General features: G+C 48.8%; 1 protein-coding gene across 2 annotated transcripts in view; it reads right to left on the minus strand.

The window, feature by feature from the left end:
* Positions 1-2,071: 2,071 nt before the first annotated feature.
* The window catches only part of LOC125308230 (vascular endothelial zinc finger 1-like), a 20,914-nt gene continuing 10,508 nt past the window's right edge, over positions 2,072-12,477 (minus strand). The window contains exons 2-6 of one of the 2 annotated variants that reach the window (XM_048264589.1): positions 10,645-11,576; positions 9,820-9,909; positions 5,600-5,669; positions 4,909-5,077; positions 2,072-2,601 (exon numbers count right to left, since the gene is read on the minus strand). In XM_048264589.1, the coding sequence (XP_048120546.1) occupies positions 2,234-2,601; positions 4,909-5,077; positions 5,600-5,669; positions 9,820-9,909; positions 10,645-11,576 (1,629 nt within the window). In that variant the 3' untranslated portion in view covers positions 2,072-2,233. The remainder of the gene's footprint in view (positions 2,602-4,908; positions 5,078-5,599; positions 5,670-9,819; positions 9,910-10,644; positions 11,577-12,477) is intronic. The other variant, XM_048264590.1, reaches the window with a different exon arrangement.

Here is a 12,477-nt window from a genome sequence, read left to right on the forward strand (position 1 = left end):
GTTGGCAGTTTAGTTTTTACAGTAATCAGGATTCTTTTGAGGATATGAATGCATAACACAAATAATAATAAACAACAATAATAACAATCATTCAGCCTGAAGCCAAAGAAATGTAGTCTCTTTGTTTCACTAATGTTTTTTGTCGTTAACTCCCTACATGGACGGCCATTCCTAACTGTTACTTAAATCCCTGACATGCTGTGAAGAACTAAAACTTCTCTTTCTGACAGCAAAAAAAAAACAAAAAAAAAACAGAAAAACTATACTGTTGGTGTGTTTGTTATGTACAAAGGGTTAGAAATCTGAGGGGTGACGCATATGAGGATACCATGATCTCCTTCAGCCTAACGCTTTTTGGGGCTACTCTCAGTAAGGTTCCTGAGCAAGAGGTTTATAAAAGGGGATCCTAACGTTCTCTGAAATAATACAAAGGGCGAAAAATGTTTTTCGTGGAACTAATAAGTCCCCATCATCACAGTTGTAGCATTGACGCAGGTCACTGCGCAAAAACAGCTCATATTTAGTTACCCTCTCGACACCTCCTTAAAGCAACACCAAAGAGTTTTTTGTACCTTAAAATAATGTTTCCAAAATTGTTTCAGTGGTTCATCAACTCGTAACAGGGTGAACGGCACTTCTGCATTAAACCCAGCTGACCCTCTATCGGCTATAACCGCACTATGTAAGTTTGACAGATCGGGTAGCAGATCTGTAGTTCGATGGAATGAGACATAAGAAACTACAAATTTGACTTGCATCTGATGTCGCAATACATCGTACGTTCATAAAATCATGCAACATATTCTACCTTGTCTGTGGACATCGTTATTTCCAAAGCCGGTGCTGGATAAACAAATAGTGCGTGCGACAGAGGAAAAATTCTTTGGTGTTGCTTTAAGCAATAGCGTCTTACAGTCTGGATGGCTCCTACATGGGCCTAGTGACTACATTTCTGTGTTCTCTTGGTTTCTTGGGTATTTCGTTTGTGTTAAATCAACACTTTAAGGTCTGATTTGATCTTTGATAATACTGCCCTTTCCGTCAGACATTTCACCAGTGGGATATGTGCTCGATGCAAGACTTGGGTTGAGTCCTCGACAGTCATTTTAGTACACAATCCAAAATCAGGACATTGTACATCCCCAAAAAAAACTAAACAAAAAAAAGAACAAAGAAAAGAAAAAAATTCTACAGTACAAGTCATCCTAAGCTCTGGAATGCCTCCTTCCAGAAGTGTAAAGTTTTTTTTATGTCGTTGTTTTGTAAAAAGCTACAAGCGAAGGCAAGCAGACTGGACTTGACTTTTTCCACAGTCAAAGGCAAGAGATGTCCAAACCCACTTTCACCTTCAAAAGAGTTCAACCCCCCCACCCCACCCCTCCCCAAACCCATCCTAACTACTACAAAGCATTCTCAAAAAAAACTCTTCCCACAAATGGAAGCCTTTTTTGTCCCTTTTTTGTGTAGTTTACTCCATAAAATGCCTTAAAACTATTAAATACTGATTAGCAACCTACATAATAATACAAAAAGAAAATTAATCAAACAAAAACAAATCTAACCGTTTGATGCAAGAGCAGTTTGGAGCAGGAGAAGGAAACAAAAAATGACTGACAGCCAAGTTGCAGCTCTCTCACTGTTATTGTGTTCAAAATCGCTGTAGTTGAATCATCACTCTTAGTGCTTTCTTGACAAGCAGCAGCTGTGTTACTTCACTGACCCCGGTGCAGACTGGAGTCGAAGTGTCCTTCAGTGGCGAAGGAGATGCTGAGCACGGCAAACTGATCTGGGTGCTACTGTGAGGAAGCGATGCGAGAGAGAGAGAGAGAGAGAGAGAGGCGTCGGGCGAGGGGATGGGGATGGGGTGAGGGGGTAAACAAAACAAAATACGCCTTCCACAGCTATTGCTCGTCTTTCCTGTTCTCCATCCTTCTCTTTGTTTTCTTTCTTTCTTTTTTTGTTTTTCGCTCCGTCTCTGTTTCTGTCTCGCGTACCTGCATAGCGACTGTGGCAGGTAGTGCGACTTACGCAGCCAGCCAAGGCTTCCTTCAAAAGGTGGGAGGGGGGGGGGTGGGGGGGGGGGGTTATACTTGATGACCATATAAGGTAAAAGGAGTGGGCTTTGCAAAAGGAACACGATTTAGGAGGAAGAGGTGGGGGCTGGTGTGGGTGATCCGCCGCAGGGATTGGCTGGCTGCAGGGGAGGAAGGCGTGGCTCTACCCCAGGCCGAGCCTACCAGGGCGGAGAGGAGGGCAGGACCTGGGAGAGGAAAGGCATGCTATCCATGGAGCGCATGGCGATGTTGAGTGGCCCGGCGATGTTCATGGGCATCGGCGTGGTGATGGCCACAGGGTGGGCGATGTTCATTGGCGCCGAGGTGGGGATGTTGACCGAGGCGATGTTGACCGGCGCCGTGATGGTGACGGGGTGCTGCAGGCTCACCGGCGAGGTGATGTTCACCGTGTTGGTGGTGATGTTCATCTGCGCCGCAATGGTCACCGCGTTGCCCGACACCGGGTTGCCACGGTTCATCGCCGTCGTGATGGCCACAGAGGTGGAGACGGGGGTGGCGGAGGCTGAATTGCACACGTCATTAGAGTCTAGAGAAAGAGACAGAGAGAGAGAAGGAGAGAGAGAGAGAGAGAGAGAGAGAGGTGAAAGGAAAAATGTTAGTCATCAAATTCTGTTGTTCATTTTTCCTTTACCCGTACCTACATACCAATAAATTCATGATCTGAGCCTTGGAAATGCTGTGCTGTTTTACGGTCACACAGTCTAATGTCTCGCTCAATTTCCGGCTCATAAAATGACTTCACTCCTATGTTATGCCTCTAAATTAAACTATATAAAAATATTAGTACTTTCTTCAGTAATCTAATAAAAGTAAATTTAGTGGAAGAGACAGAAGAGAAAAATGCTGACATCAACATCTTATCTGGGCAAACGGCCTAGTATTCAAAAAGAGTCAGGTTTACTGCCTAAATGGACACATTTCAACTCAGGTGATTCAAACAGCCTGTGGGGTTCAACCACAAGTATTACAGGTACCCTGCATTTCTTTCCAAATATGAAGGGCAACTTAGCCAAGTCCACAGTTCACACCGTCACTCAAAACAGACACAAGCACCATCAAGAGCAGCACATAAAAGGAGACGGATCAGTTCATCTTCTAGAAGGTTCATTTGGAACTTGAGGGGAAGGTGAGTTCTAGAACTCCAGCTGAAGCCTCCTGGTGGCCTCAGGCAGACCAACATTCTCCTCTGGAGGTCGCCTGCCAATCACAGGTTGTGAAACCTTCCACACACATGGGTCCTTGTTTCAGTCAGGGCTAAATCAGATGCAGCACATCTGAGGCTACTGGCTGTCCTCCAGCAGCCCTGGAGTCTCCCCTGAGGGTAGCAGATTTGTGTGCTGGGGTGCCCTGGGAACTTTGTCAACGTGAACTTTGTCAACACCAGCCAGAGAAGGAAACTGGAGGACTGAGTGCTTACAAACACACACAGAGACAGAGAGAGACAGAGAGAGAGAGAGGGAGAGGGAGAGGGAGGGAGAGAGAGAGAGAGAGAGAGAGAGAGAGAAAGAAAAGAGAAAGAGAGATCTGCTGAGGTCAGTTGGCTATGGATCACACAAACAGGCCAAAAACAAAAAAGAACATGAGAAAAAAAAAAACACATCTTGCGTCTCTGGTGTGCTACTCATAAATCAGGCCTGCGTCATAGATTAATTGGATGTGCAAAGCCTTTTTAATTATAGCCACTCTCCATAAGCTTTCCCAGCTTTCCTCAAGGCCCTCCATCCCATTTCATATCAGTGGAGATTTGCCTTCACGTCATGCCGGCACCAGCAGGAGGAAGAGAAGAAGCAGCAGCAAACACAACACTAAACAAACACACACTAAACAAACACACACTACTAAACACAACACTAAACAAACACACACTACTAAACCCAACACTGACCAAACACACACCACTAAACCCTACACTGACCAAACACACACCACTAAAATCAACACTGACCAAACACACACTACTAAAACCAACACTGACCAAACACACACACACACTACTAAAACCAACACTAAACAAACACACACCACTAAAACCAACACTGACCAAACACACACCACTCATGCTAACTTAAGCTCACAGAGATTCTGGCTCCATCCTTCACTAAAGACAAAAATGGATTTGCTCAGAGAAACGTCCCACAATTACGTTTGTTCTACTCAAAAACCAGGGCTACTTTGAGGGCTACTTGTATCAAAGCTGAGCTAAGCACAGCACAGCACAGCACAGTCATCACTTACACAACTGGACTAGACAGTATGACTCACCAGAGGTGAGAAGCACCCAAAAGAAAAAGAAATATCAGTCCACTTCACTTTGATGTGAACACTGAGAAGAACGAAGATAAGAAGAAGAGAAAAAAAGACATAAGTAGGGAAGGGAGTTCACAGCAGGGGCACCATTCACAGGGAGGGAGCAGAGGAGAAACATATGCCCCTGTGGTGGGCAAGTGTGTTGCGGGTTAATGTGTCCCTGTGGTGGGGAAGGCCAAACTGAGGATCAATGGATAACAACATCTACTGTAACGGATCCAGCTTGTATGGAGAAAGCCAAGACACTATGGCGAGCATGTCTTTGTTACAGACGAAGTTGAGAGGAGGGGGGGGGGGGGTGGGTGAGGATCAGGAGAGACAAATCCAAACAGATAAACATATGTAGCCCTCAGCTGTGCCAGGATTACCCTTCCACAAAATTGGCGGCATTTTTACCCTTTTAAAAATGTTAGTTGCTCAACAATGCTTAGGGAGATGCACAACACATTACACACTAGTGTCAAAGAAAAAGATGCAGTAGAAGAAGGAGGTGGAGGAGAGAGCAACTTGGAGGTAGCTAGCTTACCTTTGTTGCAGGAGTTGTTGAAGTTGGTCTGCTGGCCGTGCGTCTTGAGGTGGCTGGTGATGTAGGCGGCACTCAGCATCTTGCCGCAGATGTTGCAGGTGACCTTTCCCTCATGCCGGATCATGTGGGAGCGCAGGCGGTCTTTGGTGGCAAACGCAGATGTGCAGGCCTGCAGGGAGACACAGGGCTCGGCTCAGAGATGGGCACACACACACACACACCTCGCTCAGAGGGCATCTAGCCCTCATCTGCACCAGCACAGGGCTGGGACTGTTCCAGTGATGGCTACTCTGTGTGTGTGTGTGTAAAGGCAGAATACCAGTATGCACAACACTCCAGCCTGTTCATAGCAAATATCTACTAAATAATACGTGTTCATTATGACAAATTAAAGGACTGATGTCTTGAAATAACTGTCAATAACAAAAAATAAATAAACACTGCATTACATATCCAGACCATGAGCATGATACATGCTGCCCGTCAGTGTTGGCCAATATGCTGCTCTATAAATAATTAGTCTCAGTAGGTGTGTCAGAGTGAGAATCAATGAGTTGTTGAATGCTGTTGAAGAGAGGGGAGAGAGAGAGAGGGAGAGGGAGAGGGAGAGAGAGAGAGTGTGTGTGTGTGTGTGTGTGTGTGTGTGTGTGTGTGTGTGTGTGTGTGTGTGTAAGGGTCAGGGAGGACTTACTGTTACTTGGCATTTGAAAGGTCTTTCTGTGGAATGGACGTGCTTGACGTGACAGCTGAGATGATCCGGTCTGCACAGAGAGCACACAAAGGAACGGAGCGATAGAACAAGACAGAGAGGAAGAGAGAGAGAGAGAGAGAGAAGAGGGGGAGCGAGAAGAGAGAGAATAGAGAGAAAGAGAGAGAGAAGAAATGCTTAACAAATTTGGCCCCAGAGAGAAATCACAGCAGCTCAGAATGAAGCATGACCTCATGTAACACAGATGAGTCCCAACGAGGAGAGCAGAGGAGAGGAGAGGAGAGGAGAGGAGGGGGGGAGGGAGAGGGAGGAGAGAGAGGGGAGAGGAGAGGAGAGGAGAGGAGAGGAGAGGAGAGGGGAGAGGAGAGGAGAGGAGAGGAGAGAGGGGAGAGGAGAGGAGGAGAGGAGAGGAGAGGAGAGAAGAGGAGGGAGGAGAGGAGAGGAGAGAAGAGGAGGAGAGGAGAGGAGAGGGGGAGAGGAGAGGAGAGGAGGAGAGGAGAGGAGAGGAGAGGAGAGGAGAGAAGAGGAGGAGAGGAGAGGAGAGGGGAGAGGAGAGGAGAGGAGAGAAGAGGAGGAGAGGAGAGGAGAGGGGAGAGGAGAGGAGAGGAGAGGAGAGGAGAGGGAATAAAATAATAATAATCTCCTCCTCTCAATGCCTCCAGTGCCAGGAAAAGTGACATCACCTCCATAAAGCTGACATGGCCACTAGTGCGGTGGGTCGGCGCGGAGAGAAGACGCTACGGATCAGACAGGCTCTCAGGCCACTGACTCAGCCAAGTCCGACTAAACGCCTCGGCCTTCAGCACCGAGCGCACCAGACGTTCAGCACTGTGACAGGCAGGCTACACCTCACGTAACTGAAGCGTTCCATTCAGTTAGCTTCCACTGTAATCAATGGAACTGGCTACACCAGACATGATCACGACGAGTAGCCCACTCCTCACCCTTCAATCAAAATTAGCACACTCGTCACCCTTCAATCAAAATTAGCCCACTCCTCACCCTTCAATCAAAATTAGCCCACTCCTCACCCTTCTAAAATTATTTCTACGCTCTGTGAATGGAACGCTTCAGTTGCGTGTCTGGTATAGCCTGCCTGTTACTGTCGCACAGCAGAAAAGGTCTTGAGTGACTAGACTAGGTCCAATCTGAACTTACATTCATTAGGTTGATGTATACTGTTGATGGACAAGACTTGCGTAGAAAATTACTTAATACTATATTAGGGACAGCTGTGGCCTACTGGTTAGCGCTTCAGACTTGTATCCGGAGGGTTGTCGGTTCGAACCCCGACCAGTAGGCACGGCTGAAGTGCCCTTGAGCAAGGCACCTAACCCCTCACTGCTCCCCGAGTGCCGCTGTTGTTGCAGGCAGCTCACTGTGCCGGGATTAGTGTGTGCTTCACTTCACTATGTGTTGAGTGTGTTTCACTAATTCACGGATTGGAATAAATGCAGAGACCAAATTTCCCTCACGGGATCAAAAGAGTATATATACTTATACTTATTAGATAAACAAGTGTGTACCCATGTTTCAATATGTGCTTGGTATCAAATAGACGTATGGGAGCAGGAAATGCAGTCTAAAGGCTTTTATTTTGATAACAACTTAATACCTCTTGACTGGACACCGAAAGATGGTGTGACTCATTGGATATGCTTAGGGCCCAACAGGCAGGCTGCACCAGGCACGTAACTGAAGCGTTTCATTCACAAAGCGAATGCTGCAACAATTAGCTTCCACTGTAATCAATGGAACTGGCTACACCAGACGTGCTAGCGGCGCATGCATTCTAAAAAATTAGACCAAAACAATTTTTATGCTCAACCATTGGAACACTTCAGTTGCTTGTCTGGTGTGGCCTGACTTTAAGAAAGGGGCTTTGATTGGACAATGGCAAGTCTAGACCTGATCTCTGAAGACCCATCTGAAATGCTTTGCTTTGACTATGAGGGACTTTTGACCATGATGACTCTTTGCTACTCTTGTTAATGTCAATTTGAGATGTTGACCAAACATCTCAAATGATGTTTGGTCAATGTTGCCCCCCCCCCCCCCCCCCCCTCTGTGCGGCGGCCCCGTCCAGCTGCTGGGTAGCTGACATCTACACGCTCTCCATGTCATCATGTTGGCACGAAGCAGCGCTGAATCACCGCTCTGGAACGAGGCCGAGGGTCTGTCCAAAATAGCTCATCACATCCTACTTGGTTCCAGAACATTGGGAAGTGTGTGTGCGTATGTGTGTGTGTATGTGTATGTGTGGTGATGGTGGGCAGGGGTGGTTTGAAACCGCAGCCTGAGACACCTTGTTAGTACAAATGCATTGCATGTTTTGAGTGCGTGTGTGCGTGTGTGTGTGTGTGTGTTTGTGCGTGCGTGCGTGCGTGTGTGTGTGCGTGTGCATGAGTGTGTTCATGTGCATGTTTTTAACCTCTACCTCTTCTGGCCTTGGTGCTTGAAAACAACCCCAAAAATACCCTCCCCTTTGGAGCCCTGTAGAATGCAATGATGTCATAGAGGGTTTTGGTTGTCATGGGACAAAAACAAAATCCACCAATGAGAGGTCTTCTGATGCAACTGAGAAAGAGAGAGAGGGAGGAAGAGAGAGAGAGGGAGAGAGAGAGAGAGAGAAAGAGAGAGAGAGAAAGAGAGAGAGAGGCCTGCTGTGTCGCCTTTGATTGGTCCCCCTGAGGCATTCTAAAATGGGAGCAGCGCTCAGTGTGACGCACTCTTTCAACCTCACCACCGGGGGCGCCAGTCTACCCGGGGCTCCCCTGAGCTTTGGCACAGCATCACTTACCAACCCAAAAGCTGTCAGCCACCACTCAGGGCAGCAAAGGCAAATGAGTAAGAGAACATCTACAAGGAAAACCAACAGCCGTTAACTCCTCTAAAAATATATTCTGTTAAAGAAAACGTGGCGTTCTGTGTGACTGAAAATGGCTCTGGTTATGTACAGTATTTAGCAGAGGCAAATCTAGAGATCTAATTAGGATACGCTCAAATCTAATCTTTTTTTTTTATTCAAATGTTTCTTTTTTTAAGTCTTCTTGGACGAAAAAAAAATAAATAAATAAAATGTATTGATACCAGAGAGGCATCCAGACGTAACGAAGGTTCTGCATGTCCCAGTTCTAGCATGAGTCTGGTTCCAGACATGACAAGGGTTCTGCATGTCCCAGTTCTAGCATAATTCCAGACATGACGAGGGTTCTGCATGTCCCAGTTCTAGCATAATTCCAGACATGACGAGGGTTCTACATGTCCCAGTTCTAGCATGATTCCTGTTTCCTGAACAGGAAAGCAAACTGACAAGCATTCAGTGTGCTGCAGTCAGTCTGCCTGTGTAATATGTTTACTATCTGCACCAGCAGAGAGAGCCGAGGAGGGGAGATAAGCCCAAGGCGCAGCGGGTTGACTGGGTAGAACTGCAGCACCACATCCTGGCTAATAACACTTTGCTTTGCTAAATGTGCAATGCTGGTTACTGTACATAAGCAATTGTGCTGGTTTCAGCACATAGAACCGTTTCCGTTCAGAAACTCATGCATAAGGCATACATATATATGTATATATATAAGGTGTCGTTATGTGAACATACATTTGTTCTGTTTGCATTAAAATATATACAGCATGGTTGGAATTGTAGATATATGTAAAGAATGAGCCTCTCTCTGCTGGATGACGAGCGTGTCCGTAACGCAGGCGCGGGGAGAGTGAGAGAGGCTACAGTAACTCACTGTCTCCAGGCCTGCAGCGCGCATGGGTCATCCAGCAAGAGGCACTCACTCACTCACACACACACCTACACCGCAGCAACACATCAGAACAAACCGCAGGTTTGGACTTCTGGGCTACGGGTTTCCCTCCCAGGTGCACACACACACACACAGAGAATCACACGCACGCACACACACACAGGGTTAACCACACAAAAATAAAAACACGTGCACACACAGAATGAGACACTCACACACACACACACACACACACACACACACACTCACAGACACATGCACATAGAGAATAAAAACACACATACACACACACACACACACACACACGTGGTAGGTCATGCACGCACACACACACAGACACACACGCACACAAACACACACACGCAGTCACACACACAGGCGCGCACAAACACACACACACACACACGGACACACACACGTTCTCTGGCTTTCATTCCACCTCACCTGGAGAAGCCCTTTCCGCAGACGGAGCAGATGTAGGGCTTGTGCACGCCGCCGTCGTGCGAGCGCACGTGGTAGGTCATGCGGTCCTTGCTGTTAGGATAGGTCACATGGGAGGGAAAGCACTGACTAACAGGCGGGGGCTTCAGTGATGTCACTTCCTGTGGCTATTTGGCTAAAAGTACACCTGGTCCTAGCATAGGAGGCTCCCAATTAGGGCCTGCTCCTAATTCCCCTGTGTGCGGTCACATCTGAAAACCCCTGGCCTTTGCTTGGGATCTGCACTGCAAAACAAAAAGCCCCGACGCTTGAGCTACCCTCGCGTCAGGGGAGAGAGAGGGAGCGAGCGACCAGGTAGTGGGAGCCACAGGTGTGTGACGTCTCACTGGGCTCCCGCCAGGCTGACACACACACACACACACACACACACACACACACACACACACACTACATCCATGCACAGTCAGGACCTACTGTCAAATCCCCATCATAGCATTAGAGCTAGGACAGGCCTTTGTTATGTTTAAGTCATCAATGGAGGAAGTCTAGCTTCCCAAGCTCCATGACCTGCAGGTCGTCCTCCTTCATAAAACTCACTCACTCACTTACACACACACACACACACAGACACACACACACAATCATTTCATTTGGATTGGCACATTACGGTCACCAATCTTGGCATTAACATTCTGAGCTTTAGCTGCATTTTTCGACGGCAGTTACAACAGGTGTGCAGATGTTACAGATGTGTAAAACACACACACACACACATACACACACACACACGAACAAAGGCACAAACTAACACACTTCAAACCTACTCACCTGGAGAAGCCCTTTCCGCAGACGGAACAGATGTAGGGCTTGTGGACGCCGCCGTCGTGCGAGCGCACGTGGTAGGTCATGCGGTCCTTGCGCTTGAAGCGCTGCTGGCAGATGGGGCACTCGAAGGGCTTCTCGTCTGAGTGCGACAGCTTGTGGCGGTTGAGGTGGTAGACGTCGCGGAAGGCCTTGCCGCACATCTCGCAGCCGTGGTTCTTCTTGACCGGCTTGGGTGGCTTCTTGGGCTGCTGCTGCTGCTGCTGCTGCTGCTGCTGTTGCTGGTGGTGCTGATGCTGCTGTTGGTGCTGATGCTGCTGATGCTGCTGCTGCTGCTGATGCTGCTGCTGCTGCTGCTGCTGGTGGTGGTGATGGTGGTGGTGGTGGTGGTGCGCCATGGACGTCATGACGCTGGACGCTGTGGCGGAGGTGGTCGCCGTGGTGAGCATGCCGGCGATGGTGGAGACGTAAGGGCCGCCGCCGTCACGCGACACGGCCGAGACGAGCGGAACCATGGTGGGCGGCGCCGAGGCGGAGGCGGCCGGGTTCTTCTTGGGCCGCGACACCATCTTGATGCCCGTGTGGCACGACTCGTGCCGGCGCAGATGGTAGCTGTCGCGGAACGCCTTGTTGCAGTAGCTGCACACGAACGGCGTCTTGGACTTGGGCTCCTTCTTGACCACCACCGGGTGATGGATGCCTCCGCCTCCTCCTCCCCCGCCCCCTCCACCTCCTCCTCCTCCTCCTCCTCCCCCTCCGCCGGCACCGCTGGCCACGTTGTCCTTGAGCAGGTCGGCGACGCTGACCGGCGGCTTCTGGTCCAGCGGGATGATGGGCAGCACGGGCTTCTGGTCCACGGGCTCCGACGCGGAGTTGAGCAGCGGCAGCAGGCTGTTCTGGGACACCTGGTGGTGGTGGTGCAACGCCTCATTGGCCTGCTGCAGAGGTGAACAAGGGGGGGATGGAGGGATGGAGGGATGGATGGAGAGAGAGAGAGATGGCAAGGGAGGAATAGAAGGAGAGAAAGTGAGGTGAGGAGAAAAGAAAGTGCAATGATGAGAAGAAGGATGAAGAGAGGGGAAGAAAAAAGAGAAAGTGAGAGAGAGAGATAAAAAAAGGAGATAGAGTGAGAGAGAGTTAGGAGTGTGGCAAGGCAGGAAGAGGAGGAATGAGAAGCAGGATGAAAGAAAAAGGAGAGAAAAAAAAGGGAAGAGAGACAATCAGACAGGAGGATAAGTTGGGGATAAGGAAGGGGGGACCACAGAGGTTATGGAGAGAGAGAAAGAAGGGCATCCATGGAGAGAGAGAGAGAGAGAGAGAGAGGAGTGGGAGAAAGAAGGGCATCCATGGAGAGAGAGAGAGAGAGAGAGAGAGAGAGAGAGAGAGAGAGAGAGAGAAGAGTGGGAGAAAGAAGGGCATCCATGGAGAGAGAGAGAGAGAGAGAGAGAGAGAGGAGAGAGAGAAAGAAGGGCATCCATGGAGAGAGAGAGAGAGAGAGAGAGAGGAGTGGGAGAAAGAAGGGCATCCATGGAGGGAGAGAGAGAGAGAGAGAGAGAGTGGAGTGGGAGAAAGAAGGGTAGATTGGAGAGAAGAAGACAAACATCAGCATGAGGACAAGAAGGAGGGAAAGGGGGAACGTAACGTCATTACACCAGTCAAATCCATCTCACCTGGCACAGAGGCACAGCTCAGACCCCATCTCACCTGGCACAGAGGCACAGCTCAGACCCCATCTCACCTGGCACAGAGGCACAGCTCAGACCCCATCTCACCTGGCACAGAGGCACATTACAGACCCCATCTCACCTGGCACAGAGGCACAGCTCAGACCCCATCTCA

Source organism: Alosa alosa, chromosome 15 (assembly GCF_017589495.1).
Source record: "Alosa alosa isolate M-15738 ecotype Scorff River chromosome 15, AALO_Geno_1.1, whole genome shotgun sequence".
NCBI classification, from domain to species: domain Eukaryota; kingdom Metazoa; phylum Chordata; class Actinopteri; order Clupeiformes; family Clupeidae; genus Alosa; species Alosa alosa.